Source organism: Capricornis sumatraensis, chromosome X (genome assembly GCF_032405125.1).
Source record: "Capricornis sumatraensis isolate serow.1 chromosome X, serow.2, whole genome shotgun sequence".
NCBI lineage: Eukaryota > Metazoa > Chordata > Mammalia > Artiodactyla > Bovidae > Capricornis > Capricornis sumatraensis.
Genome location: NC_091092.1, coordinates 84,739,506 through 84,767,380, shown reverse-complemented (window position 1 = coordinate 84,767,380; position 27,875 = coordinate 84,739,506). Strand labels below are relative to the sequence as shown.

The window sequence follows — 27,875 nt, the reverse complement described above, 5'->3', positions numbered from 1 at the left end:
ATAGAATTGGCCAGATTAAGTGAACAAAAAAGAAATAGGTAATGCTATAAAAGAGCTAATCAATAAGGTGGGACTTGAGGGAGTGGGGAGGAAGGAAAGAAGGAAGGAAAGAAAGGGAGAGAGAAAGAAAGAAAACACTACATCCAGATCATACAGAATATACTTTTTCTCAGGTGTACATGGAGCATGATCATATACTAGCACACGAAGAAAACAATCTTAAAATAGAAATATGACATAACACTAATTATAATCAATAAAGAAATTTAATAATTAAAAATTGACAAGCTTATTCTAAAATAAAGAAATAAAACCACATGATTTAGAATAAATGAAACTATTTTGAAAAAGAAGAAAAAAGAGGACTTACATTATCTCATTTCAAGACTTATAATGCTATAGTTTTCAAAACAGTGTAGTATTTTTGTAAAGATATACATGAGACAAAATAGAATTTAGGAATAGATTCACACATATATGATCAATTGATGTCTGACAAAAGTGTCAAGAATATTCAGTGAGGAATGGATAAGCTTCTGAACAAATGTCTCTGGAATAATAAGATAGTCACATCCAGAAAAAACTTCAGAATTCCTATAATTGCCCTCTGTTCTTCCTCAATAGCATATTGAACACCTTCCAACCTAGGGGGAGCTCATCTTCCAGTGTCATATCTTTTTGCCTTTTCATACTGTTTATGGGGTTCTCGCAGGAAGAATACTGGAGTGGTTTGCTATTTCCTCCTCCAGCGGACCATGTTTTGTCAGAACTCTTCACAATAACCCATACATTTTGGGTGGCCCTGCATGGCATGGCTCATAGCTTCATTGAGTTATGCTAGCCCCTTCACCACAAGGCTGTGATCCATGAAGGGGAAGGATATGTACTGAATTGTTAAGACTGATTATCTCCAAAAGATGAGATTATGAGGACTTTTCAAATAAAAATTTTTATGTTTCTATTAAGATAGTGTTTACCAGGTTTCTCCACTGTATAGTTACCAATTTCCCTATGTAATAAGTGAGTAATCTGTAGGAATATACCTTGAAACTATGTAAACACTTTGTTCCTCATTAAACTTCCATCCAATAGCTTTGGCATCCATCAGTGATTCTTTCTTGGCTCAGTTATTATTAACTACAGTGGTTGCAAAAAGTTATTTTTCTAACTCCATCATTTGTTCCATATTACTATTTGGAGTGCATGCATGCTTAGTTGCTCAGGCCTGTCTAACTCTTTGCGACCCCATGAACTGTAGTCCACCAGGGTCCTCTGTCCATGGGATTCTCCAGGCAAGAATACCGGAGTAGGTTTCCATTTCTTTCTCCATACTATTTGGCATTGGACCTTAAAGAAGAGCTTTCCTGTCTCCCTCATTCAGGCATTTATTATCAGTATGAACTCATGGTTTATCTTAGTCTCTAGCCAGGCTCAACACCCAGATGGGCACCCAAAGGCTGTATGGACATATGTAGGTAAATGGTCAAAAGGCAGAGAAGAAACTTTTCTGGGACTCTTTGACATGGAAGAATAATGCACTGTGATTTCAAAATCTGTTGGTCAAGTTCTAACAAGGGCCACAGTTAGGTTAGAAGGCTACAGGGATGCGACAGTTGATGGAATTAAAGTGAAAGTTTGCAGGAAAATAGGAATATTTGAATAGATTTCAAGTGAAGTACATCTCCTTCATCTAAACGAATTCCTCAGATGGATATTATATCTGACAGGGGAATACTTCTAGCTTGTTGTTCAGTCACTCAGTCATGTCCAACTCTTTGCAACACCATGGACTGTTCTTCACTATCTTCTGGAGTTTGCTCAAACTCAGGTCCATTGAGTTGATGATGCCATTCAACCATCTCATCTTCTGTCATCCCCTTTTCCTCCTGCCCTCAATCTTTCCCAGCATCATAGTCTTTTTGAATGAGTCGACTCTTTGCATCGGGTGGACAAAGTATTGGGGCTTCAGCTTCAGCATCAGTCCTTCCAATGAATATTCAGGGTTGATTTTCTTTAGAATGGACTGGTTGGATCTCCTTGCAGTCCAAGGGACTCTCAAGAGTCTTCTCCAGCACCACAGTTTGAAAGCATCTATTCTTTGGCGCTCAGCTTTCTTTATAGTCCAACTCTCACATCCATACATGACTACTGAAAACACCATAGTTTTGACTACATGGTTTGAATTCAGGTGAATTCTTAAATAGGTTTTTAAAACATATATATATATACCATCAAAAACTAAAAGTGAAGTAAGTACGTACAAGCTCTGTTTTACTTATTTTACCATGTGTTCTCAGAACCCTCCCTTTTCACCTGTGTTTATCTCTATATTTGCATTTATTTTAGTTTAAGACTCAGTCATCCCTTAGTAATTGGAATAACTAAAATAGCAAATGTAGTTGCTAGTGTGTGTTCCTGGGTGGCACATGAAAAAGGTGGATGGCTCAGGGAGACTAACAGCAGACCATCAATAATTAATTAGTATCACCAGTATCATCAGTAGTTCCTAATTTGGTTTCAGAGTAGAAAAATACCAAAGCTAAAGGAAAGCGGTTCTCAGTGACTGATCCTGCAAATGTTTTTTTTCCTTTATCTCAACATAGGAAAAGAGTCAATTGTAGTTTGCTTTCATGTGAAAAGGTCCTAATTTACATTTACTGTACTGCCAAAATGTTATTTGAATTCACCAGCTTCATAATTCAACTGTCATGATTTAGTTAGAAGGGAATATACAATGGAGAAAAAACAATTTCTTTAACAAGTGGTGCTGGGAAAACTGGTCAACCACTTGTAAAAGAATGAAACTAGAACACTTTCTAACACCATACACAAAAATAAACTCAAAATGGATTAAAGATCTAAATGTAAGACCAGAAACTATAAAACTCCTAGAGGAGAACATAGGCAAAACACTCTCCAACATAAATCACAGCAGGATCCTCTATGACCCACCTCCAAGAATATTGGAAATAAAAGCAAAAATAAACAAATGGGCCCTAATTAAAATTAAAAGCTTCTGCATAACAAAGGAAACTATAAGCAACATGAAAAGACAGCCTTCAGAATGGGAGAAAATAATAGCAAATGAAGCAACTGACAAAGAACTAATCTCAAAAATACACAAACAACTCCTGCAGCTCAATTCCAGAAAAATATATGACCCAATCAAAAAATGGGCCAAAGAACTAAACAGACATTTCTCCAAAGAAGACATACAAATGGCTAACAAACACATGAAAAGATGCTCAACATCACTCATTATCAGAGAAATGCAAATCAAAATCACCATGAGGTACCATCTCACGCCAGTCAGAATGGCTGCTATCAAAAAGTCTACTAGCAATAAATGCTGGAGAGGGTGTGGAGAAAAGGGAACCCTCTTACACTGTTGGTGGGAATGCAAACGTACTAAGCCACTATGGAGAACAGTGTGGAGATTCCTTAAGAAACTGGAAATAGAACTGCCATATGACCCAGCAGTCTCACTGCTGGGCATACACACCAAGGAAACCAGAATTGAAAGAGACACGTGTACCCCAATGTTCATCACAGCACTGTTTACAATAGCCAGGACATGGAAGCAACCTAGATGTCCATCAGCAGATGAATGGATAAGAAAGCTGTGGTACATATACACAATGGAGTATTATTCAGCTATTAAAAAGAATGCATTTGAATCAGTTCTAATGAGGTGGATGAAACTGGAGCCTATTATACAGAGTGAAGTAAGCCAGAAAGAAAAACACCAATACAGTATAGCAACGCATATATATGGAATTTAGAAAGATGGTAATGATAACCCTGTATGCGAGACAGCAAAAGAGACACAGATGTATAGAATAGACTTTTGGACTCTGTGGAAGAGGGAGAGGGTGGGATGATTTGGGAGAATGGTATTGAAACATGTATAATATCATATGTGAAACGAATCGCCAGTCCAGGTTCGATGCATGATACAGGATGCTTGGGGCTGGTGAACTGGGATGACCCAGAGGGATGGGATGGGGAGGGAGGTGGGAGGGGGGTTCAGGATGGGGAACACGTGTACACCCGTGGCAGATTCATTTTGATGTATGGCAAAACCAATACAATATTGTAAAGTAATTAGCCTCCAATTAAGACAAATTTATATAAAAAGTAATTTAGTTAAAAGGGATCTGGACTTGATGCAGGTCCCAAGTATATTTAATAATATTCTACAGCAATGATAACATGATGATATTAGAAACTAAAGATCAGAAACTGCTAAGATTGACTTAAATGCAATAGGGACACATAGAATCAGCAGAGGTTAGTTGATAAATCCAACAAAAATCTAAGGGCCCACTTGAATGGTGAAATTCTTAGGACTATTCTGGGTAGTAGTCCTCTGATCTGGCAAGGTCCCCTGGAGAAGGCAATGGCAACCCACTCTGGTATTTTTGCCTGGGAAACCTCATGGACAGAGGAGCCTGGCAGGCTATGGTCCATAGGGTTGCAACAGTCAGACACGACTTAGTGACTAAACAACATGACACACATGACATTCCACAGGCAACAAAAAATGAACTGCTATTGCCAACCCCTGCTACTAAGAAATGCAGCACCTGAGCAGGTCACTTGGATTACACAGGATGCATGTTCCACATCTGCAAACATTGCTAGTTCCTCTCTATCAAATGATCCCAAAGAAGGCCATATTTGTATAAGGGCCTGAAAAAAAAGTAAGTTATGTCTGAATCACAAAAAAGCAGTAGCTCTCTTGATGTCTTAGGGCATCCTGAACAGAATGTTTGCTGACAACAGGCAAAAGTGGAATTCAAAAGGGAAAACTTATGCTAGAAAAAGAAACACTGCTGCAGTAATTCAATTCTGTCTTCTTGACGGTTCTTCCTTTCTTTCTTTATAAGTCAGTTCCCTCTGGATGCTCCTGGAGAAAAAGCATGGCTGTTTGCTGCACAGTCAAAAAGGTCAACTACATTTACGATGCACTCTCTCACTGGAGACATTTGCACACTGCTGGAGACAGTACTTTATCCATACTTTGTCATCTTGACACTGATTAGCAATTTCTTATTCAGTAATGCTCTTCCTGCTCAGACTTCTTTGATAACATCATCAGAACCCTCAAACTGTGTACCATCTAGCAACGCAGAGAAAAACAGAACCAGCCAGAAAGGAGTGTCAGAAAAGCAGGCAGAAGACTTCAAAAAGGAAGGGAGATAGATTAAGGACTCAATGACAGTCAAGATGAAAATACTTGGAATGCAAATTCCATGTGCATGGACTCCCCATGACGGTGCAAGAGTGGTACAATATGTGCAATAAGTACTGCATTTCTCTTACAATTTAATTCATCCGAAATTCTACTGGATGTAGGATTACTTTATGTTTTCCAACTAATCTTTATTTTAAAGTGTCTTTAATACTGTTTAGTGGATGTGGGTTAAAACTGTCTAAATCAGAAAAGTCAAGAGATAAAATAAGGAACAGGCTGTGAAGCCCTTGCATATAGCAACCAACTGTTAGAAGCCTAAAGAATCTAAAGGTCTTATATGTAATATAGATAAACAAGGTCCTACTGTATAGCAAAGGAAACTATATTCAATATCTTATAATAATGCAATCTTGTAATGAAAAAGTGTCTATATATATAATATATATACGTGAAACTGAATCACTTTGCTACACATCAGGAACTAACAGAATATTGTGAATCAACTTCAATTTTAACTTATCTATTTATAACAATAGATTTTAAAATTTTATTTATTTTTGACTGTGCTTTGTGTGGGCCTTCTCTCATTGCGGTGAGCAGGGACTACTCTTCGTTGTGGTGTGTGGGCTTCTCACTGTGGTGGCTCCTCTTGTTGCAGAGCACAGGCCCTAGGCACGTTGACTTCAGTAGTCGCAGCACACAGGCTCTGTAGTTGCACCTTGTGGGCTCTAGGGAATGAGCTCAGTAGTTTTGAAACATGGACTTAGTTGCTCCACAACATGTGGAATCTTCCCAGACCAGGGATCAAACCTATGTCGTCTGCACTTACAGGCAAATTCTTATCCTCTGCACCACCAAGGAAGTCCTATACTTCAATTAAAAAAAAAAAAAAGAATCTAAAGGTCTGACACAACTACCTTCCATCAGCTTTCTTGTGTAGCATTTTATGTACCAAGTATCCCTGTGCTCTCAGATATCATATTTTGTTTAGAAGTATTTTGGTCAAAAATGCTTAAGCCCATACAAAGTAACTGGTATACCACTGAGTAATTTGACTCTGGGTCAGATGAGTTAATTATACAATCAGAGGATAATTTGTGCTCAGTCTTTCTCCTGCAATGCAGGAGACATGGTTTGACCTCTGATCTGGCAAGGTCCCCTGGAGAAGGCAATGGCAACCCACTCCAGTATTTTTGCCTGGGAAACCTCATGGACAGAGGAGCCTGGCAGGCTATGGTCCATGGGGTTGCAACAGTCAGACACGACTTAGTGACTAAACAACAACAATGAATAATTCTGCACTTATAACTTAGATGAAATAAAGCAATTCATAAAAAAAAAACAACACAAATAAACACAAGTCATCCAATATGAAACAGATAATTTGAGTAGCCCTATAACTATTAAGGAAAATTTATCCATAATTTAAAATTCACCAAAGAATCTAAAAATAGTAGGTCTATGATATGTATTTTATAACTGATTCACTTTGCTGTACAGCAGAAACTAACACAACATTTTAAAGCAATTATACTCCAATAAAAATTTAAAAAAATAAAAAATGAAACTCAACCCCCAAAAAAGGTATCTCTGGCCAAACGGTTTCCCTGGAGAATTTTACCAAACTTCTAACAAAAAATTAACACAACTATATAATCTCTTGCAGGAAACAAAAGAGGAAATAACTCTTTCATACTCATTCTATGAAGCTAGTATTTTCCTTGGATAGGTAAAAAGAGGCCCCCAAAAGATATCCACATCCTAATCCTTGGAAGCCATCAATATCACCTTATATGGCAAAAATATAAAGGTCTTTGCAGATGTGATTAAGAATCTTCAGATAAGGAGAGTATCTTGGATTATCCATGCGGCTTCTAAATGTAACAAATATCCTTTAGGAGAGGGAGGCCAAAGAAGATCTGATGCACACAGAAAGCAGTGATGGGACGACAGTAGAGAGAGATTTGAGGATGCTGACCATGAAAATGAAGGGATGAAGCCACAAGCCAAGGGATAGTTGCAGCCCCCAAAAGCTGGAAGAGGCAGGGAACAGATCCCCCAGAGCCTCTGCAGGGAGTAAGCCCTGGCAACACCTTGATTTGGGCCCAGTGATGCTTATTTTGGATTTCTGGCCTTCAAAAACTATGAGAGGATAAATTTCTACTGTTTTAAGCCACTAAATTTGTGGTAATTTGTTGCAGCAGCCACATGAAACTAACACATTCCCTGATTACAAAATAGATAAATATAATACAAAAAAAAACTACATAACAATAGCACTTGTGAATATAGAGGCAAAAATTCTTGACAAAATATTAGCAAACATAATTCATTAATATATTAAAGGAATTATACATTGTGACCAACTAGGGTTTATTCCAGGGATGCAAGACAGGTTCAATATTCAAAAACCAATCCATGCAATCCACCATATTAACAGGATTTTTTAAATTAAAGATAAATATATATTATTATTAAGTTTGAGGTTCTTATTTTTTAATTGAAAGATAATTGCTTTACAGAATTGTGTTGGTTTCTACCAAATATCAACATGAATCAGCCATAGGTATACATATGTCCTCTCCCTCTTGAACCTCCCTCCCATCTCCCTCCCCACCCCAGCCCTTAACAGGATTTTAAAAATCACATGATCATATCAATCAATATAGAAAAAACACTTGAAGAAATACAACATTCATTCCTCAAAAAACTGGAATAGAAATTCAATAAAGAATTCGATAAAGAGCATCTAAAACAAAACTACAGGTAACATTATATTGGGTTGGCCAACAAGTTCGTTTGGGTTTTTCCATAATAAACTTTTTGACCAACCCAATACTTCATGGTAAGAGACTGAAGACCAAGAACAAGACAAGAATGTCCATTCTCACGACTCTTATTTAATATAGTGCTGGAAGTTCTAACCAGTGCAACAAGGCAAGAAATTAAAAGGCATACATAATAAAAAGGAAGAAATTAAACTTTTCCTATTTTCAGATGACAACATCACAGGAAGCATAGAAAACCACACAAAAACCAAGTGTATTTTTATATGTTAGCAATGAAAATGTGGACCCTAAGGCAAAAAAATATGAAACCATTGATAATTACTCAGAAGTATGAAATGCTTAATTATAAATCTAACAAACCAAAAAAGCAAGACATAAGTACTGAAACACACTGGCAATCTTGAAAAAGAAGAACAACACTGGAGGCATCACACTATCCAATTTCAAACTCTTGAACAATGAGGGATTGGAGTATCAGTGCACTGTGCAATTGAAAATCCCTGTAGAATTTACATTTAGCCCACTGTAAACTTGGTTCCCCCTTAACCCCAGTTTCTCTGTTTCCAGAGATTCAACTAATTGTAGATTGTGTAGTACTGTAGTATTTACTGTTGAAAATAATCCACTTATAAGTGGACCCACACAGTTCAAACCTGTATTGTTCAAGGGTCAACTGTACATTACAAAGCTACAATAATCAAAACAGTATGGGAGAAAACTATAATTCAAAAAGATACATGCACCCCAATGTTCACTGAAGCACTACTTATAATAGCCAAGACATGAAAGCAAACTAAATATCCACTGACAGATGAATGGATAAATAAGATGTGGTATATATACAACAGAATATTACACAGCCATGAAAAAGAATGAGATAATGTCATTTGAAACAATATGGATGGACCTAGAGGTTATCATACTAAGTGAAGTAAGCCAAAGACAAATATCCTATGATATCACTTATATGTGGAATCTAAAAAAAAAAATACAGGGAGTTCCCTGGTGGCCTAGTGGTTAAGACTCAGCACTTTCACTGCCATGGCCTGGGTTCAATCCCTGGTTGAGGACCTGAGATCTTCCAAGCCTTGTGGTATGGCAAAAAAAAAACAAGATACAAATGACCTTATTTACAAAACAGAAACAGACTCACAGACATAGAAAACAAACTTATGATTACCAAAGAGGAAAGAGGGGAAGGGACAAATTAGGAGTTTAGGATTAAAACACATAACCAATAAGGACCTACTGTATAGCACAGGGAACTATACTCAGTATTTTGAAATAACCTATAAGGGAAAAGAATCTGAAAAAAATTATACATATTTATACACACACATACACACACACACACATATATAACTGAATCACTGTGCTGTACACCTGAAACTAACACAATATTATAAATCAACTTCACTTCAATTAAAAAATTAAAATTAAATAAATTTAGTGAATTTATGGTACTAGTATAAAAACAGACACAACAACAGAATGGAATAGAGAGCCCAGAAATAAACCCATACATACGTGGTGAATTAACTTATGACAAAGAAGCCAAGAATATGTAATGGGAAAAGAACAATATCTCCAAAAAATAGTATTAGGAAAACTGGACAGCCACATGCAAAAAAATGAAACTTTAGAGCACTATCTTACACCATACAAAAAATTAACTTGAAATGGATTAAAGAGTTGAATGTAAGACCTGAAACCATAAAAACTCCTAGAATGTATGGGCAGTAAGTTCCCTGACATCAGTCTTGGAAATGGTTTTTTGGATCTGACTCCAAAAGCAAAGGTAATAAAAGCAAAAATAAACAAGTGGGACTACATCAAACTAAAATTCTTCTGCACAGCAAAGGAAACTATCAACAAAATGAAAAGGCAACCTACTGAATGGGAAAAAAACATTTGCAAATCAAATATCTGATAAGGGGTTAATATCCAAAATATATAAAGAACTCATATAACTCAATAGCAAAAAACAAACAATCCAATTTAAAAAGGGACAAAGGATCTGAATAGACATTTTTCCAAAGAAGTCATACAGATAGCCAATAGGTACATGAAACAATGCTCAACATCACTGATCGTCAACGAAATGCAAATCAAAACCACAGTGAGCTATCACCTCACACCTCTTAGGATGCTAAAAATTATCAAAAGGACAACAAATGACAAGCGTTGGTGAGGACACAGAGAAAAGAGAACCCTTGTGCACCATTGGTGAGAATGCAAATTGGTGCAGTCACTATGTGAAACAGTATGGAGATACTTCAAAAAATTAAAAATGGAACAATCATATGATCCAGCAATTCCATTACTGGGTATTTATCTGAAAAAAATGAAAATACTCACTTGAAAAGATATCTGTACTCCCATGTTCACTGCAGCATTATTTAGAATAGGCAAGATATGGAAGCAACCTAACTGTCCACCCAAAAGATGAATGGATAAAGAAAACATGAGATAGATATAGATATATACACATACACAATGAAATATTATTCATCCATGAGCAAGGACATCCTGCTGTTTGCAACAACTTGGACAGGACCTGAGGGCATTATGCTAACTGAAATAAGTAGGACAGAGAATGATAAATAGTGTATGATCTCTCTTATATGTGGAATCTAAAACAAAAAACCCAAAACAACCAAGCTCATAGATTTAGAGAACAGGTTGTTGGTTGCCAGAGGTGAGAGGAGGGGGTAATATGCATGAAGGGAGTCAAAAGGCACAAATTTTCAGCTAAAAATAAATAAGTCATGGGGATGTAATGTACAGCATGGTGACTACAGACAATAATATTGTTGTATTGCATATTTGAAAGCTGTATGGTGATGGATGTCAACTAGACTTATGGTGATCATTTAACAGTACAAATATCAAATCATTATGTTGTATATCTGAAACTAATATAATATTGTAAGTCACTTATACCTCAGTTTAAAAATAAATAAATAAAAGTGTGATATTGGTAAAAAAAAAATGGACAAATTTGTCAATGGAACAAATAGAGAGCAAGGAAATAGACCCACACAAAAACAGACTACTGATCTTTGACAAAGAAACAAAGGCAATTCAATGGAGAAAGGATAGCCTTTTCAATAAATGGCACTGAAACACTTCAATACACACACACACACACACACACACACAAATCCAGACCAAGTCCTTACAACTTTCACAAAAATTAACTCTAAATGGATCTTAGACCTATATGCAAAATGTGAAAAAATAAAACTTCTGCAAAATAGGGAGTTCCCTGGTGGCCTAGTAGTTAGGATTCTAGGCTTTTATTGCTGTGGCCCAGGTTCAATCCCTGGTCAGGGAAATGAGATCTTGTCAACTGTATGGTGCAGCCAAAAAGAATGTAAGCAACTGCAAATAATAGGAGAAAGTCTAAGTGACTTTGGGTTTGGCAATGTTTTAAAATATAACACCAAGTGTACATTACATGAAAGAAAAACTGACAAATTGGACTTAACTAAAATTAAAAAAATTCTGCTCTTTGAAAGGCACTGTTAAGAGAATAAAGAGACATGCCCAGAACAGGAGCAAATATTTGCAAAACACATATCTGATAAAGGACTTGTATTTAAAATATATCAATACAAAACACTCTTAAAATCAACAATAAGAAAACATACAATCCCATTAAAAATATGCAAAAGATGTGAATAGACACTTGACCAAAGAAGATATACAGATGGGAAGTAAGCATGTAAAACCATGTTCAACATCATTTTTCATTAGGGAATTTCAAATTAAAACAATGAGTTACCACTACACATTTATTAGAATGGTTAAAATCCAAAAAACTGATAATACCAAAAGCTGGCAAAGATGTGAAACAAGAATGTTCATTTGTTACTGGTGAAAATGAAAACAGTGAAAAACTTTGAAGACAGTTTAGCAGCTTCTTACAAAGTGTTATTATATGACCTACAATTGCACTCCAAGTTATTTATCCAAATGAACTGAAAACTTCTGTACATACATGTTTGTAGCAGCTTTATTCATAATCATCCAAAACTGGGAACAACCAAGATGTCCTTCAATAGGTGAATGGGTAAGCAAATTGTGGTACATCCCTCCAATGGAATATTATTCAGTGATTAAAAAAAAAGGAGGAACCTTAAATGCAAATTGCTAAGTGAAAGAAGTCAATCTGAAAAGGCCACAGACAATACGATTCCAAATACATGCTGCTGCTAAGTCACTTCAGTCGCGTCCGACTCTGTGCAACCCCATAGATGGCAGCCCACCAGGCTCCCCGTCCCTGGGATTTTCCAGGCAAGAACACTGGAGTGGGTTGCCATTTCCTTCTCCAATGCATGAAAGTGAAAAGTGAAAGTGAAGTCGCTCAGTCGTGTCCGACTCTTAGCGACCCCATGGACTGCAGCCTACCAGGCTCCTCCGTCCATGGATTTTCCAGGCAAAAGTACTGGAGTGGGTTGCCATTGCCTTCTCCTCCAAATACATGACATTTTAGAAATGGCAAAACTATAGAGACAGCAAAAAAAAGTCAGTAATTACCAGAGTTTCAGGCAGAGGGAGAGGAAAGATGAACAGCTAAGCACAGATGAAACTGTCCTGTATGAACTGTAATGATGGAAACATGTCATTGTGTATTTGTCAAAACCCATAGAATATGCAACACAAAGAGTGACCCATACTGTAAACTGTTGAATAATAACATATCAATATTGATTTATTTAACAAATGTACCAGACTAATGCTATCATCTCAATTATTCTGTAAATCTAAAACTGTACTAAAAATTAGGTCACTTAATTGTTTTAACGCTCTTAGCATATAATCAGGCAATGGCACTCATGTTCATTCATTCGATACAAAAACCTTACACAATCATAGCATCCTTATTTGTAACAGCCAAAAACTGGAAACAACCAAGATATCCTTCAACTATTGACTGGTTAAGCAAACTGCGATAAATCCATACCATTGAATGTTATTCAGCAATAAAAAGGAACAAGCTATTCATATATGTAACAATCTGGATGGATCTCCAGAGAATTATGCTGAATAAAAAACAGCCAGTCCCAAAAGGTTACATACTGTATGATTCTATTTATATAACACTTGAAATAACAAAACTATAGAACTGGAGCACAGATTATGGGTTGCCAGGGGTTAAGGAGGGAAAGCAGAAGGGAAGTGCGCATGGCTATTAAAGGGCAACATGATGGAAATGTTCTATGTCAAAATCCTAGTTGTGATATTGTACCAAGATTTTACAAGATGTTATGATGGGGGAAACTGGGTAAATTGAATCTACAGTTCAGTTCAGTTCAGTCGCTCAGTCCTGTCTGGCTCTTTGCGACCCCATGGACTGCAGCACACCAGGCTTCTCTGACCATCACCAACTCCTGGAGCTTACTCAAACTCATGTCCATTGAGTCAGTGATGCCATCCAACCATCTCATCCTCTGTTGTTCCCTTCTCCTTCCCACCTTCAATCTTTCCCAGTATCAGGGTCTTTTCACATGAGTCAGCTCTCCGCATCAGGTGGCCAAAGTATTGGAGTTTCAGCTTCAGCATCAGTCAATCCAATGACTATTCAGGACTGATTTCCTTTAGAATTGACTGGCTTAATCTCCTTGCAGTCCAAGGGATGATCAAGAGTCTTCTCCAACACCACAGTTCAAAAGCATCAGTTCCTTGGTGCTCAGCTTACTTTACGGTCCAATGCTCACGTCCATACATGACTACTGGAAAAACCATAGCTTTGATTACACAGACCTTTGTTCATAAAGCAATGTCTCTGCTTTTTAATATGCTGTCTAGGTTGGTCACAATTTCTCTTCCAAGGAGCAAGCATCTTTTAATTTCATGGCTGCAGTCACCATCTGCAGTGATTTTGGACCCAAAAAAGTGAAGTCTGTCACTGTTTCCATTGTTTCTCCATCTATTTGCCACAAAGTGATGGGACCAGATGCCATGAACTTAGTTTTCTGAATGCTGAATTTTAAGCCAACTTTTTCACTCTCCTCACTTTCATCAAGAGGCTCTTTAGTTCTTCTTCGCTTTCTGCCGAAGTGTGGTGTCATCTGCATGTCTGAGGTTATTGATATTTCTCCAGGCAATCTTGATTCCAGTTTGTGCTTCATCCAGTCCAGCATTTCTCATGATGTACTCTGCATACATGTTAAATAAGCAAGGTGACAATATATAGCCTTGACGTACTCCTTTCCTGATTTGGAACCAGTCCGTTGCTCCATGTCCAGTTCTAACTGTTGCTTCTTGACCTGCATACAGATTTTTCAGGAGGTGAGTCAGGTGATCTGGTAGTCCCATCTCTTTAAGAATTTTCCAGTTTGCTGTGATCCACACAGTCAAAGGCTTTGGCATAGTCAATAAAGCAAAAGCAGATGTTTTTCTGGAACTCTCTTGCTTTTTCAATGATCCAGCAAATGTTGGCAATTTGATCTCTGGTTCCTCTGCCTTTTCTACAATTATCTCAAAATTAAAATCTGTCTAAAGTAAAAAAAATTTGTCTAAAAAAATAAAAAAAGGGAAAAATGGGAAAAGTAGGTGCTCTTACTTACCTCAAATGATCCACCAGGTTTTCCTGGAACCAGGGCAGGAAACCTCTGGGGTGATTTCCCATTAGCTGGCATGCTGACTCCGGATACCAGTCCACCTTCCAAAGCTGGAGAGGTGTGTATATATGGGCTGCAGTCAAAATAAATGGAAGATCCTGCAGCCTCCATTAAGGGGAAAGCTCAACAGCTCCACAGAGATACCAACAAATCCTAAAAGGACAGTATCCATGTCATCAGTGTCATTCCACATTCACCCCACAAAGTTCAGCAATTCTCTCTCTGAGCATTATTCAGGGCAGATTATGGAAATAATCATGATACTTGGAGTCAAACTAATGAGCTCAAAGGGGTGCTTCACATTTTACCCGACAAGCCTGTCCCTCAATTCCAGGTTCAAGGCAGATCTGGGTTTGGGGAGAAGGTAGACCTGAGGCAAGTGAACGGTGCTGAAGTCCCATGGGATAAGCAGGGGAAGGACTTGTACATGGGGTCCTGGTGGGTGACTGTGGAAGCAGAAAACCTGGAAACTTGGTAATCTAAATGAAAGAGATCTCTTTTGCCCACTTTAATTACTTCGCCATTCTGGGTGAAAAATCTCTCTTAAATTCTTTTACAAGGGGACTTCCCTGGTGGTCCAGTGTTTAAGAATCTGCCTGCCAATGCAGAAGACACAGGTTTGATCCCTGGTCAGGGAACTAAGATCCAACATACCCTGGAGCAACTAAGCCCACACGCTGCAAGTACTGAGCTGGCACCCATGCCCATGTGACACAACAAAGATCCTGGGTGCCACAACTAAGACCTGAAGCAGCCAAATAAATAAAAATAAATTTTAAAAAATATTCTACAGGGAAGTTCTCAGCCTGTTCTTTCTAGAAGATGGTTCAACATTAATAATATTTATTAAATCAACCCATTAGAGGGGGAGAAACACACTGCTTTTAACTTACACTAAGAAAAAGGCATTTGACACAGGTCAACAGTCATTACTAATAAAAACTCAAAATTAGGGAAGAAGTAAATCACTTAAATATCACAAAAATCATTTACAAAAAAAATAGCTCTGAAATACTATGTTGAAAAGTAAAATGATGAAGCAACTGCCATTAAAATTAGCAAAAAGATAGGGATGGCCAATACAATTCAAAATTTTCCTGACTCTAGCACACACGAAAGATGAAATAATCAGAATAAATACTGCAAAGAAATGAAAATATAGCTTTCTTTGTCAGTGATATGATTTATACATAGAAAACCTACCAGACTCTACCAGAATTCATAGGGTAATTTGATACAGGACTGGATACAAGATAAAGTTATAAGAGCAGATAGTTTTTTTTCTGTTTAATAACAATCACAAGAAAACAGAAAAAACCATTAGTAATAATAACAAGAAAAATATAAAAGTATGTAAAATAAACAAGAGCTATATCTAAAAATTTTTAATTAAAAAAATTGATATAGTCACACAAACAAAAAGATTTAATTAAAATGGAAGAAAAAATTTAATTACAACGTTAACCCTCCCAAAAGCATTACAGCAAAGAATAAAAATGAAAACGAAAAATTAAACACAAAGCTCAATAATAATAAGATGGTGTCTAGAACACTTTGCAGAATGCAGCTAAAGAGATTCTTAAAAGGGAAATTCATGCTCTTAAATGTTTGTAACAAAGAAAGGTTGAACATTAATAAATTAACAACCAATTTAAGAAGTTAGATAAAAGAGAAAATAGTACAACTAGAAGGAATTACGGAAACTGAAAACAGGTACATCAGGGAGGATCAACATTACCAAAAGGTGGTTCTTGGGAAACGCTAATAAAACTAGCAAATCTCTGGGGAGACTAAGGAAACCATCTAAACATACATACACTATTAGGACTTGACAGCAAGATGCACCAAGGAATCTAAAAACTGGCTACCTAAGAAGCCTCCATCCCTGACCCGCTAGATTCTCATTCATCAGACTCTTTTATTCCCCACCAACTGAACCCACAAACTGACCGTCTGCAACTCCCCAGAGCCAACAAAGCCATCACCTCAAAAACTGTCACGCCACAAACCCTCGTGTACTCACTCACTCTAGTGCCGCGCGCCAACAAGACTTAAAACAGTCTGAAGGTCACTTCCGTTTCCTGCCCTCACCTCTGCCACTGCCCCTTCTGGGGCTGTTGATTTCGCACACAATCACACAAGAGCTCTGAGACTGTGGTCCACTCACGCTGAGCAATGTGCAGTTAGAGATCTGCAGAGACTTGAACCATGAGCAGCGGCGACGGGCGAGGAACATGGCTGCGCCGAGGTGTTCCACTATAAGGGCCGTCATCTTAGCGTCCTTTCCGTACAGTGGGCTGTTCCACAGAAGGCGACGGCGGGGGGCGTCGCTCATGCGTAGAAACTTTCTGAAGGCCAGGTTTCAGGAGAAACTGGCCTTTGGAACTGGGTTCTATGGGTCTGTGCAAAGTTTACAGAAGCAGAAGTTCCAAACCGCATCCCAGGGGAAGGGGAGATGTGCCCGGATCTTCAAGGGAGGTACCACTAAGAACGGGGAAGAAAGGCAGGATCACAGTTTCCCCTTGGGAGATATCACTGGATGAGAGGAGTCAGGGTGGTACAGTCCCCTCCTTGAGGATACCACTGGTAAGAGGGGGGCATGTCAGGTCCCCTCCTGGGCGATACCACTGTAGAAGAGAGAGGAGTCGTCAAAGTGGTACAGTCTCCTTTTAACGTACTGTGGAATTGATATCAAGAAGTGTTTGAGCCCCTCAATTTTCATTACCCCACAAAAATGATTGTAGCTAGGAATAATATTACTAGTCTTTGATATAGATAATTAATGTTTTTCAGAAAATTATCAATAGAAAGACATTTAGAAAAGTTATAAGCACGCTTTCAGTGAAAATGAATCTCTAAGATGCACCCGCAACATCTGCTATCAACCAGGTTAGCCTCTCTTATACGGAAATTCAGGAGCTGCTGCTGTCTCTTGGGACAGAAGAGAATTCTGGGTGTTCTTCACCTCTGAATTCCTATGCACATTCTTTAAAACCCAGTCCTAGTATACCCTCCTGCAGGGAACCTACTCTGACAAGAGGTAAAGAGCTCTTTTCTCGGCTGAAGGTGTTTCAAACCCAGCAGGTAGACCCTGGCTAAGTGTGGATATGGATTGCTGAGTACCCTAAGGACATTCATTTCTTCTCTCTGGGCCTCAGCTGAATAATCTGGAGTAGTTATGAACTGGATGAAGACAGAATGGCAAATGTGAGAACATTGCTGTAACACACACCTCTACATAAATTTCCAAAACATTATTGTTGTGATTCCTGGTCAACATCTCAAATCCTAGACCCTATTTACTTCCATCAGTGCCTCTCTGAACTGATGTCAAAGCTGAGCCTTTCTAAACTCTACCAACACCTATGTGATCTGGATTCATGTTCTCTATTAATCCTTTACTGAAAGTTTTATTTTCCTTTTAGGTATGAAGGATTCATTAACAAAAGAAACCACTTGTTATATACACATAAACAATCTCAATTTTTGATAGAAGAATATTTAACTTAATTTCAATATATAGTCATTAGAAGCATCAAAAGAAATAGAAACAATAGAGAAAAGCAATAGCATCTACATGGCCAAATTGGGCTGACACTTACATCCAGACTTGACCAGCACTTAGAAAGTCCCAAATGACAGCAATCTGGAGTCCCAGTTGAGAAAGGGTCCTGGGCAGAGAGTCCACTCCATGAATAAGACTTCACACTGAAGCTTTGGAGGCTCCCCCATATAATCCCAGGCCACAGACTGATATCATCATCCATTTGCTGGCAAAAATGCAGCTTTTTTTTTTTTTATAATGCTGTTTGTTTCACCTTGTGAGTCATAAGATTAGTTAGACCTCGGGAGACTAGCAAGGTCCCCAGCAGCTTAAGAAATTCCAAGACCTACTCCCCTTCTTATCTAAAGTGTTACTTGACTTGCTGGTAACAATTAGTGTGCTTGCAGGCAGGCATGAAGTCCAGGCAGGGTCAGGATTCGGTCAGAGGCCTGCTTCCCTGATTCTGACACCTGAACAAGACTACCTCCATTTTAATTTCCCTAACAAGTAATGATTTAATCAATGTTCTTGTATTTTGACTTTTGAAAATATTGCACTAAAATGTTGTTTTGATTACTGAGTTTTGGGTTCCCCTTTAACTTTTGTACTTTTGCTACGGGAAGTACACTGATTAAAACCGCCCACTCTGGCCAGGCACCATAGTAACTATTCGCATGAGTTGTTTTACGGCGGGAGGTCCTGGTAAGGAACAGGGAACTAATAAGCCTCCACCAACCAGAAGAGTTTGGGAAAGGTCAAAAGGAGACACCACCTGTCCAACCATCTCCCAGAATCCTTCTCGCTGGTGCACAAGGGCGTGCACCACCAGGAAGGACTCTGAGTCAGAATGATTGGCTAAGGACAACCCAGAAACTAATCCCATCACCATAAAACCCGAGACTGCAAGCCATGTGGCAAAGCTGTTCTCCTGGGTTCCCTTACCCTACTGTTCTCCACCCGGGTGCCCTTTCCCAATAAAATCTCTTGCTTTGTCAGCACATGTGTCTCCTAGGACAATTCATTTCCGAGTGTTAGACAAGAGCCCAGTTTCGGGCCCTGGAAGGGGTCCCCCTTCTTGCAGCACTTTGAAGTGAGTGTCTCTTTTGCCTGAGCCTAGTCCCAGCCCTACTAAAAAAAAACTTGTTCTCTAATATCAGAACTTTATTAATTGAAATTATGTCAGTAAGAATAAAACATCCCACTCTTGCCTGGAGGATCCAAGCTACTTTGGCACAGAAAAGCAGAACTGATTTCCAACCCAGGTTCAGAGATTCAAATAAGGGGCATCTGAAGTGTCATATCTTTTTTTTTTCTTTTATTTATTTATTTTGGCTGTGCTGGGTCTTCCTTGCTGCACATGGGCTTTCTCCAGTTGCAGAGAGTAGGGGCTACTCTCCAGTTGCAGTGCTTGGGCTTCTCACTGTGGTGGCTTCTCTTGTTGCAGAGCACCATCTCTAGGGCACCTGGGCTTCAGTGCTTGCAGTGTGTGGGCTCAGTACTGCCACACAAGCTCAGCTGCTCTGCAGCATTTGGGATCTTAATTGCCTGACCAGGGATCAAACCCACATCCCCTGCATTGGAAAGGGGATTCTTTACCACTGGACCACCAGGGAAGTCCCATGCTTCATTTAAATTTTAACTAAACTCCACTTTTCCCCAACATCTTGTAGTAATCCTATTTCTTCCTTTGTTTGGTGGGACTAGGATAATCAACCATCCCTGTGTGTGTAGGACAGACAGGTTTATTGAAACAAGGGAACTTCAGTGCTAAAATTAGGAAAGTCCTGGGAAAATTGAAACAAGTTGGCCACCCTAACTGAGATCCTGCACAGTTCCTGTGATGTGTGGCCTCCTTGTTACAGCAAGTTAAAACCTATTTCTAGGGAGTTCTGAGCTTTCACTGCCATGGCCCAGGTTCAACTCACGGTTGGGGAACTGAAATCACATAAGCCATGGGGGCACTGTCAAAAAAAAATTCTGTCCAACTATGGACGTGACACTTGCGGTCTTTATCAGCTGGACTTTATCAAGGTCATTAATGTTGGAAGGGTTCACAGAAGTTGAGTTTGAGATCACTCTTAGTATGCATTGATGGTGGAAAAATTGCCAGGCCTGGGTTCCAGCTCCAGATCAGAGAGACTTTGATGGAAGAATAGTTCATTGAAGGCTGAATGTTAAATGATACTAGGAAGGAATTGATGGTAGAAGAATTATCAGAGTTCTAGATTACCAGTCAGACTAGAGCAATACTGAAAGGGTTGAAAATTGGCCGAAAGGTAGTAGAATTGTTAACAGTGGCCTGGATTTTAGCTTTTGACAAGAGAGTCATTGATGGTTGGTTAGTAAACAAATGACCAAATTCAAGGTCCTACCATATGAGTGACTTCCCTCATAGCTCAGTTGATAAAGAATCTGCCTGCAATGCAGTAGACCTGGGTTCAATTCCTGGGTTGGCAAGATCCCCTGAAGAAGGAAATGGTAACTCACTCCAGTATTCTTGCCTGGGAAATCCCATGGACAGAGGAGCTTAGCAGGCTACAGTCCATGGGATCGCAAGAGTCAGACACAATTTAGCAACTAAACCACCACCACCACCTTATGAACAGTGGTGGTGGAAGAGTTAATGCAAGCCAGTAATTTGAGCTCTCTTGTCTAGACCAAGGGGTTGCAAATAGATAGTACAGCTGGCCAATGGCTGTGTATAATAGCTGGGATCTGGTTTCTAGTGACCAATAGGATGAAACAGCAGCCTGTTACCAGGGAGAAGCCCCTGTTGCTATGTGCAGAGTGAGAGAGGCAGGCTCTAGCCTGAGTTGCTACAGACAAATAGTTAGCCAATGACTGCAGACACTGGGCTTTAGCTTCGATAGCCTACGGTAAACTATTGCCAAGTAGTAACCCTTATTGCCATATGAAAGGAGGCAGCCAAAGTGGCACCTGAGAGGCTGTAGACAAAAGACAGCCAATGGATGAGTAAGAATGGGGCTCTCTGGCCTCCCCAAGCATGTGAGGCTTCCTGGTCTGTAAATCAGGGAGGTCCTCATTGTCCAACGCAGGGAGAGGGCAATGCATAGCCTGAGGGTGTGCAGATAGGTAACAGAGCTGTGTGTGGGAAATGGAAGTGGGTGGGAGTGGAAACAAGGCCTGAGGTGCTTTGGGCAGGCGGTGCAGCTAGCCAATGGCTCTGTGTGGGAGGCAGTCTTCAGTCTCCCTGCCCAAGCCAATGCTAACAACCCTGTTACTATGCAGAAATAGCTTTGCTCCAAATTGTATCAGAAAGAATGGAGCCTCTCAGTCTTGCCTGTGCTGTGCTGTGGTAGTCACTCAGTCATGTCCAACTCTTTGCAACCCCATGGATTGTAGCTTGACAGGCTCCTCTGACCAAGGGGATTCTCCAGGCAAGAATACTGGAGTGGGTTGCCATGCCCTCCTCCAGGAGATTTTCCCAGGGATCCAACCCAGGTCTCCCATGTTGCAGACAGATTCTTTACCATCTGAGCTACCAGGGAAGCCCCTGGAGAAGCTAAATCACTTTGACAAAGAGCAGCAGCCTCAATTTCCAACACAGGAAGAGGAGGAGGAAACGTGGCGTGAGGGGTTGCAGACAGGTGACAAAGGAAAAGAAACAAATGAAATCACTTTAATAATATAGTTTATCTAAATTACATATCCAAAATATTATCATTCAACTTATAATCAATCTTTGAAATTATTAATGAGATATTTGGCATTCTTTTTGTTGTAGTAAGCCTGTGAAATCAGGTGTGTACTTTACATTTACAACACATCTCGATTTGAATGCTAAATTTTCGTCAGAAATACTTATGAAGTCTAAATATAATAGACTTCATAAAATTTACTGTGGAGGACTTACCCCGCAGTCCAGTTATTATGACCCTCTGCTTCCACTGCAGGAGGCTCAGGTTCAGTCCCTGGTTGGGGAACTAAGATCCCACATGCTGCACTGCGTGGCCAAAAATAAACAGAAATAAAATAAAATTTATAGATGATAATTTAGATTAATATTCACAGGTTGTTCCAAACATACTTTAAAAGTTTTCTAATAACTGAATTGAGTATCTATTTTTTAACAGAAGAAATGTCTAATATTACCAAAATGTACAATGTTACATTTAGAATAGTTTTTCTTTCAAATGGCAGCTAGATATTTGAGGGGTTTGCCACAGAAAGGAATGACTATAATCTCAAAGCTCAATTGGTGGCCAGTAGAGACAGGACGTCATTTCAGATCTCTCAATCCAAAGTTGTAACACATTTTATTGAAGCACAGATCTTCTGTTTGTGCGTCTATTTCAAAATTTTAATTAATTAAAATTAATAAAATTTTAAATTCAATTTTCAGCCTCATTTCAAGTGCTCAATAAGCTACATCTGGCTAGTGTCTGCCATATTGAATGGCACAATTCTGAGCTATGTGCCATTGATGGTGGTCAAGTTGAAAGAGCCATGGTTTTGAGTTGTAGACCAGAGGAGCAGGGATGGTAGAAGAGTTCATAGAGACTAGGATTGAAGATATACTAAGATGAGCACTGATGATGAATTGCTGACAAAAGCTCACATTCAAGGGCAGACCAAAGTAGCACTGATGGTGGACGAGCTAGCAGAGGCTTGAGTTTGAAGTCAGACCAAGATGTTGATGGTAAAAAAAAAAAAAAAAAAAAAAAAAGGAGATCCAGTTCAGGCAAGATAGCATAAACCTGTTTTTCTCCCTGTTCCTTCCTGCTACACACAACTATCAAGCTTTGAAATAAAACAAGGGAAATCCATACGAAAAATATGAAACATGGTATAAGGAAGGTGGACTCACTTAGGATCCCAGGACTGAAGGAACAACACACCTGCCAGGCATCATGTCCTCCCACCCAACAGAAGACAGCGACTCAGGCCCAACATTTCCTGATGTCCAACCCAGCAACAGAAGACAGCTCAACTAGGCTCATTCCTACCTTGAATTAAATGGAATTCTCTCTGACAAAGGGGGCTTCTCCAGTGGCTCAGCAGTAAAGAATCTGCCTGCAATGCAGGAACCACAGGAGACACGGGTTCGATCCCTAGGTTAGGAAGATCCCCTGGAGAAGGAAATGGTAACCCACTCCAGTATTCTTGCCTGGAGAATCCCATGGACAGAGGAGCCTGGAGGGCTATAGTCCACAGAGTCACAAAGAGTTGGAGGTGACTGAAGTGACTTGTCACAATACCCAATGGCTCTCTGACAACATGCAACAAGCCCAACACCATCAAGGGGATGGATTTGGAACCCACTTATAATAAGGGACATGAGAAGTGCTCCCTTTCCCCAGTGGGCCCTGAGAAGGCAGGGGGAACCTGCAGGAGAGATACAGCCACAGCAAGAGACCAGGCCTAGAAACTTCTTTTACCTTGAAGGCCCAAGAGATCTGAGCTTCCCTTCTCCCAACAGGAGACATGAGGCAAAAAAGAATCCCATCAGGCAGCCAGACTTGAAAAACCTCTCCCCTACCCAGGGCACCAGGGCAGGCACATAGAAACAGCAAGATGGACCTAACCACAGCAAGCATCCTGAACCAGGATCCCACTTTGACCTTGTAGATCTGAGATCCCCTTTCCTGGCACCAAGACACCTGGGCAGTCAGAAGGCACTGGTCAGTGGGGGTTAGCACATCCCTCTATCACTGAGCAACCCCCAGAGATCTGACCTGTAGAAATCCTACATACCCTTATACAGCACCAATAAAGACAAGTGGAAGCCCCAGAGGAACCAGATAGACCAAGCAGACGGAAGTAACACCACACAAGCTCAGAAAATTAAACTGATATTGGAAGCACAGCATCAAAATTAGGCCAAAATTTTCATAGCAAACCAAAACAGAGTGACTGACTACTAAAATAAAACATTTCAATAGGACCCAGCATTTCCTAACATCATAGATGAAAGCGTGGAATACAATAGAAAATCGTCTGTCACATCAAGAACCAATACCAAATTGAGTGAGAAAAGACAATCAACAGATGCCAACACTGAGATGACTTGGATGTTCAAATTATTCGACAAGATTGTAAAGCAGCCAGTATAAAAATGTTTCAACAACAATTACTGATGCCGAAAGCTCAGCTTCTCTGTACACCAGTGCTGAACCAAATCTCAGAGATAGAGCTTTGGTGAAGTAGAAAAGGATACCTTTATTGCTTTGCCAGGCAAAGGGGGACACAGTGGGCTAATGCCCTCTCAAACCTGCATGTCCCAACTTGAGGAAGATAATGAGAAGTTTTATAGTAATGATTCAAAGTGGGTGTGATCAGCTCGTGGACTTTCTTCTGATGGATTGGTGGTGAGGTAAGTAGGAGTCAGCATTATCAACCTTCAGGTCCAACTGGTCTGGGGTCACGTGCTTGTGAGCAGCATACCGTTATTAATTGTTAACTTCTCCCACCTGGAGGGGGTTTCAGTATCTGCAAAATAACTCAAAGATATCATGTGTATCCCTTGATGAGGAAATAAGACCTTGCCCCAGCACTGCTCTTGGGGAAACACTGACTGAACCCGCCTTCTCTGGCCAGACACCACAGTAACCATTTGCATGAGTTATTTTAGGACAGGAGATCCTGGTAAGGAACAGGGAACTAACAAGCCACCACCAACCAGAAGAATTCAGAAAAGGTCAAAAGGAGAGAGGAGACACCAGTCTACATGTCCTTCCAGAATCCTCTCTGGAATCCATCTTGGTTGAGCAATGAATGCACCAGCAGGAAGGACTGTGAGTCATAATGTTTGGCCAGAGACAACCCAGAGATGAGCCCCATTACCATGAAACGAGACTGCGAGCCATGTGGCATAGTCCACCTGGGTTCCCCCAGCCTGCTGCTCTCTCCCCAGGCGCCTCTTCCCAATAGTCTCCTGCTTTGTCAGCACATGTGTCCACAGACAATTCATTTCTTAGTGTTAGATAAGAGCCTACTCTCAGGGCCTAGAAGGGGTCTCGTTTCTTGCAATACCTTCCCTTCCTTAATTAACAACTGCTTGAATCTGCCCATTGGAACTCAGGGAAGATCATGGAGGCTGAATGAAGGCTGTTTCCTGTAATCAAAGAAATGGGGGTGTAGCCTAAAAAATTAGTTTACAACCTTAAAGCAAACTGTGTTTTATTCAGAAGGGAAAATCTTAGGACTTCAAGCCCGGGAGACAGCATCTCAGGTAGTCCTGAGAGATTGCTCTGAAGCGGTGGGAGAAGGAGTCGGACTATATACAAGTTTGCAACAAAGGGAGCAGACAGTCTGAACATCAAAGATTATTGTTAAGTAAGGAAAACCAGATATCATACCAAGTTAAGGAATTTAGAATTTCTCTATGCATGGGAAGATGCAAGAGTCTAGGATTATTGAAGTCATTCTTTCCATATGCATTTCAGCTATCTGGAGCCAGCATCCCATTTTTCTGATTTCTCACAATCTCCTGAGCTCCTCAGCAATCCCGATGGGGAGGGGTGGCATCATCTGGATCACAGGTATTGTTTCCCCTTTCGTGAGCTTTCATTTACATTTGGAGGCCAAAATTGCTGATGGCTGTTACATCCTTGTTTAGTGGTATGGCAAGAGATATTCCATTTAACAGGGGACACAGAAAGCCTTTGTGCCCAGGAGTCCCACAGAGCCCTGCTCAGAATCATTATAAACTCTACAAATTCTATTGGAACAAATGAAAAATGAGAAGAATCTCAGCAAAGTTTTTTTAAAAAAACCCAAATAGATATCTGTTGTTATACAGTCACTCAGTCGTGTCTTTTTGTGACCCCATGGACTGCAGCAGGCCAGGCTTCCCTGTCCTTCACCAGCTCCTGGAGCTTGCTCAAACTCATGTCCAACCATCTCATCCTGTTTTCCCTTTCTCCTCCTGCCTTCAGTCTTTCCCAGCATCAGTGTCTTTTCTAATGAGTCAGCATCAGGTGGCCAAAGTATTAGAGCTTCAGTTTCAGCATCCGTCCTTCTAATGAACATTCAGGACTGATTTCCTTTAGAATTGACTGGTTTTATCTCCTTACAGTCCAAGGGACTCTCAAGAGTCTTCTCCAATACCACAGCTCAAAAGCATCAATTCTTCAGCATTCAGCCTTCTTTTTGGTTCAACTCTTACATCCATACATGACTACTGGAAAAACCATAGCTTTGACTATACAGATCTTTTTTGGCAAAGTAATGTCTCTGCTTTTTAATATGCTGTCTAGATTGGTCATAGCTTTTCTTCCAAGGAGCAAGCATCTTTTAATTCCATGGCTGCAGTCACCATCTGCAGTGATTTTGGAGCCCAAGAAAATTAAGTCTGTCTCTATTTCCATTATTTCCCCATCTATTTGCCATGAAGTGATGGGACTAGATGCCATGATCTTCGTTTTTTTAATGTTGAGTTTTAAGTCAGCCTTTTCACCTTCTTCTTTCACCTTCATCAGAAGGTTCTTTAGTTCCTCTTTGCTTTCTGTCATAAGGGTAGTGTTATCTGCATATCTGAGGTTATTGATATTTCTCCTGGCAATCTTGATTTCAGCTTGTGCTTCATCCAGCCCGGCATTTCGCATGATGTACTCTGCATAGAAGTTAAATAAGCAGCATGACAATACACAGCCTTGATGTACTCCTTTCCCATTTTTGAAAAATGGATATCACAGAAACAAAAAATGCAATGACAGAAATAAAAATCTCACTGGATGGGCTCACTAGTAGAGTAGAGATGACAGAAGATGGAATCAGTAAACTTGAAGACAGATCAAAAGAATTTACCTAATCTGAAAATATTAAACTGAGCCTCATAGACCTGTAAGACAATAATAAAAGACCCAGCATTCATATCATGGAAATACCAGGAGGATAAGAGAAAGACACTGAGACCAAATGAGTACTTGAATAATTAATGAAATGTCACACATTTGGCAAAAGATACAAACCCAAGTCGTGCAGTTGGTAAGAGTCCATCTGCCAATGCAGGAGACAAAAGAGACATGAGTTCAATCCCTGACTTGGGAAGATTCCCTTAAGTAGGAAATGGCAACCCACTCCAGGATTCTTGCCTGGAAAATCCCATGGCAGAGGAGCCTAGTGGGCTACAGTCCATGGGGTTGCAAAGAACTGGACACAACTGAACACACACACACACACACACACACACACACACACACACACACCTACAGATCAAGAAGCTGTGGGAACCTCAACAGGATGAACCCAAAGAAATTCATGTCAAGATATATCATAATTAAACTTTTGAAAACTAAAGACAATAAAAATAACTTAAAAACAGTGAAGGGAGAGAGAAATTGATCCTTCTAGGTTCTTTGACTGCTTTAATAATTAAACTGACGTAAGGCAGATTGACCGGAGAAGGTGATGGCACCCCACTCCAGTACTCTTGCCTGGAAAATCCCATGGATGGAGGACTCTGGTAGGCTGCAGTCCATGGGGTCGCTAAGAGTCAGACACGACTGAGCAACTTCACTTTCACTTTTCACTTTCATGCTTTGGAGAAGGAAATGGCAACCCACTGCAGTGTTCTTGCCTGGAGAATCCCAGGGACAGGGGAGCCTGGTAGGCTGCTGTCTCTGGGGTCACACAGAGTCAGACACGACTGAAGAAACTTGGCAGCAGCAGCAAGGCAGATTGACAGGAGAAAAACAAAAGTTTAGTAACATGTATACCTCCTGTACACATGGGAGATACCCAGGAAAACTAAC

General features: G+C 39.9%; 1 protein-coding gene across 1 annotated transcript in view; it reads right to left on the bottom strand.

The window, feature by feature from the left end:
* The window catches only part of ZNF157 (zinc finger protein 157), a 30,505-nt gene extending 15,872 nt beyond the window's left edge, over nucleotides 1-14,633 (bottom strand). The window contains 1 exon segment of the mRNA XM_068963202.1: nucleotides 14,562-14,633. Within this exon segment, the coding sequence (XP_068819303.1) occupies nucleotides 14,562-14,633 (72 nt within the window).
* Between the last annotated feature and the right edge of the window lie 13,242 nt (nucleotides 14,634-27,875).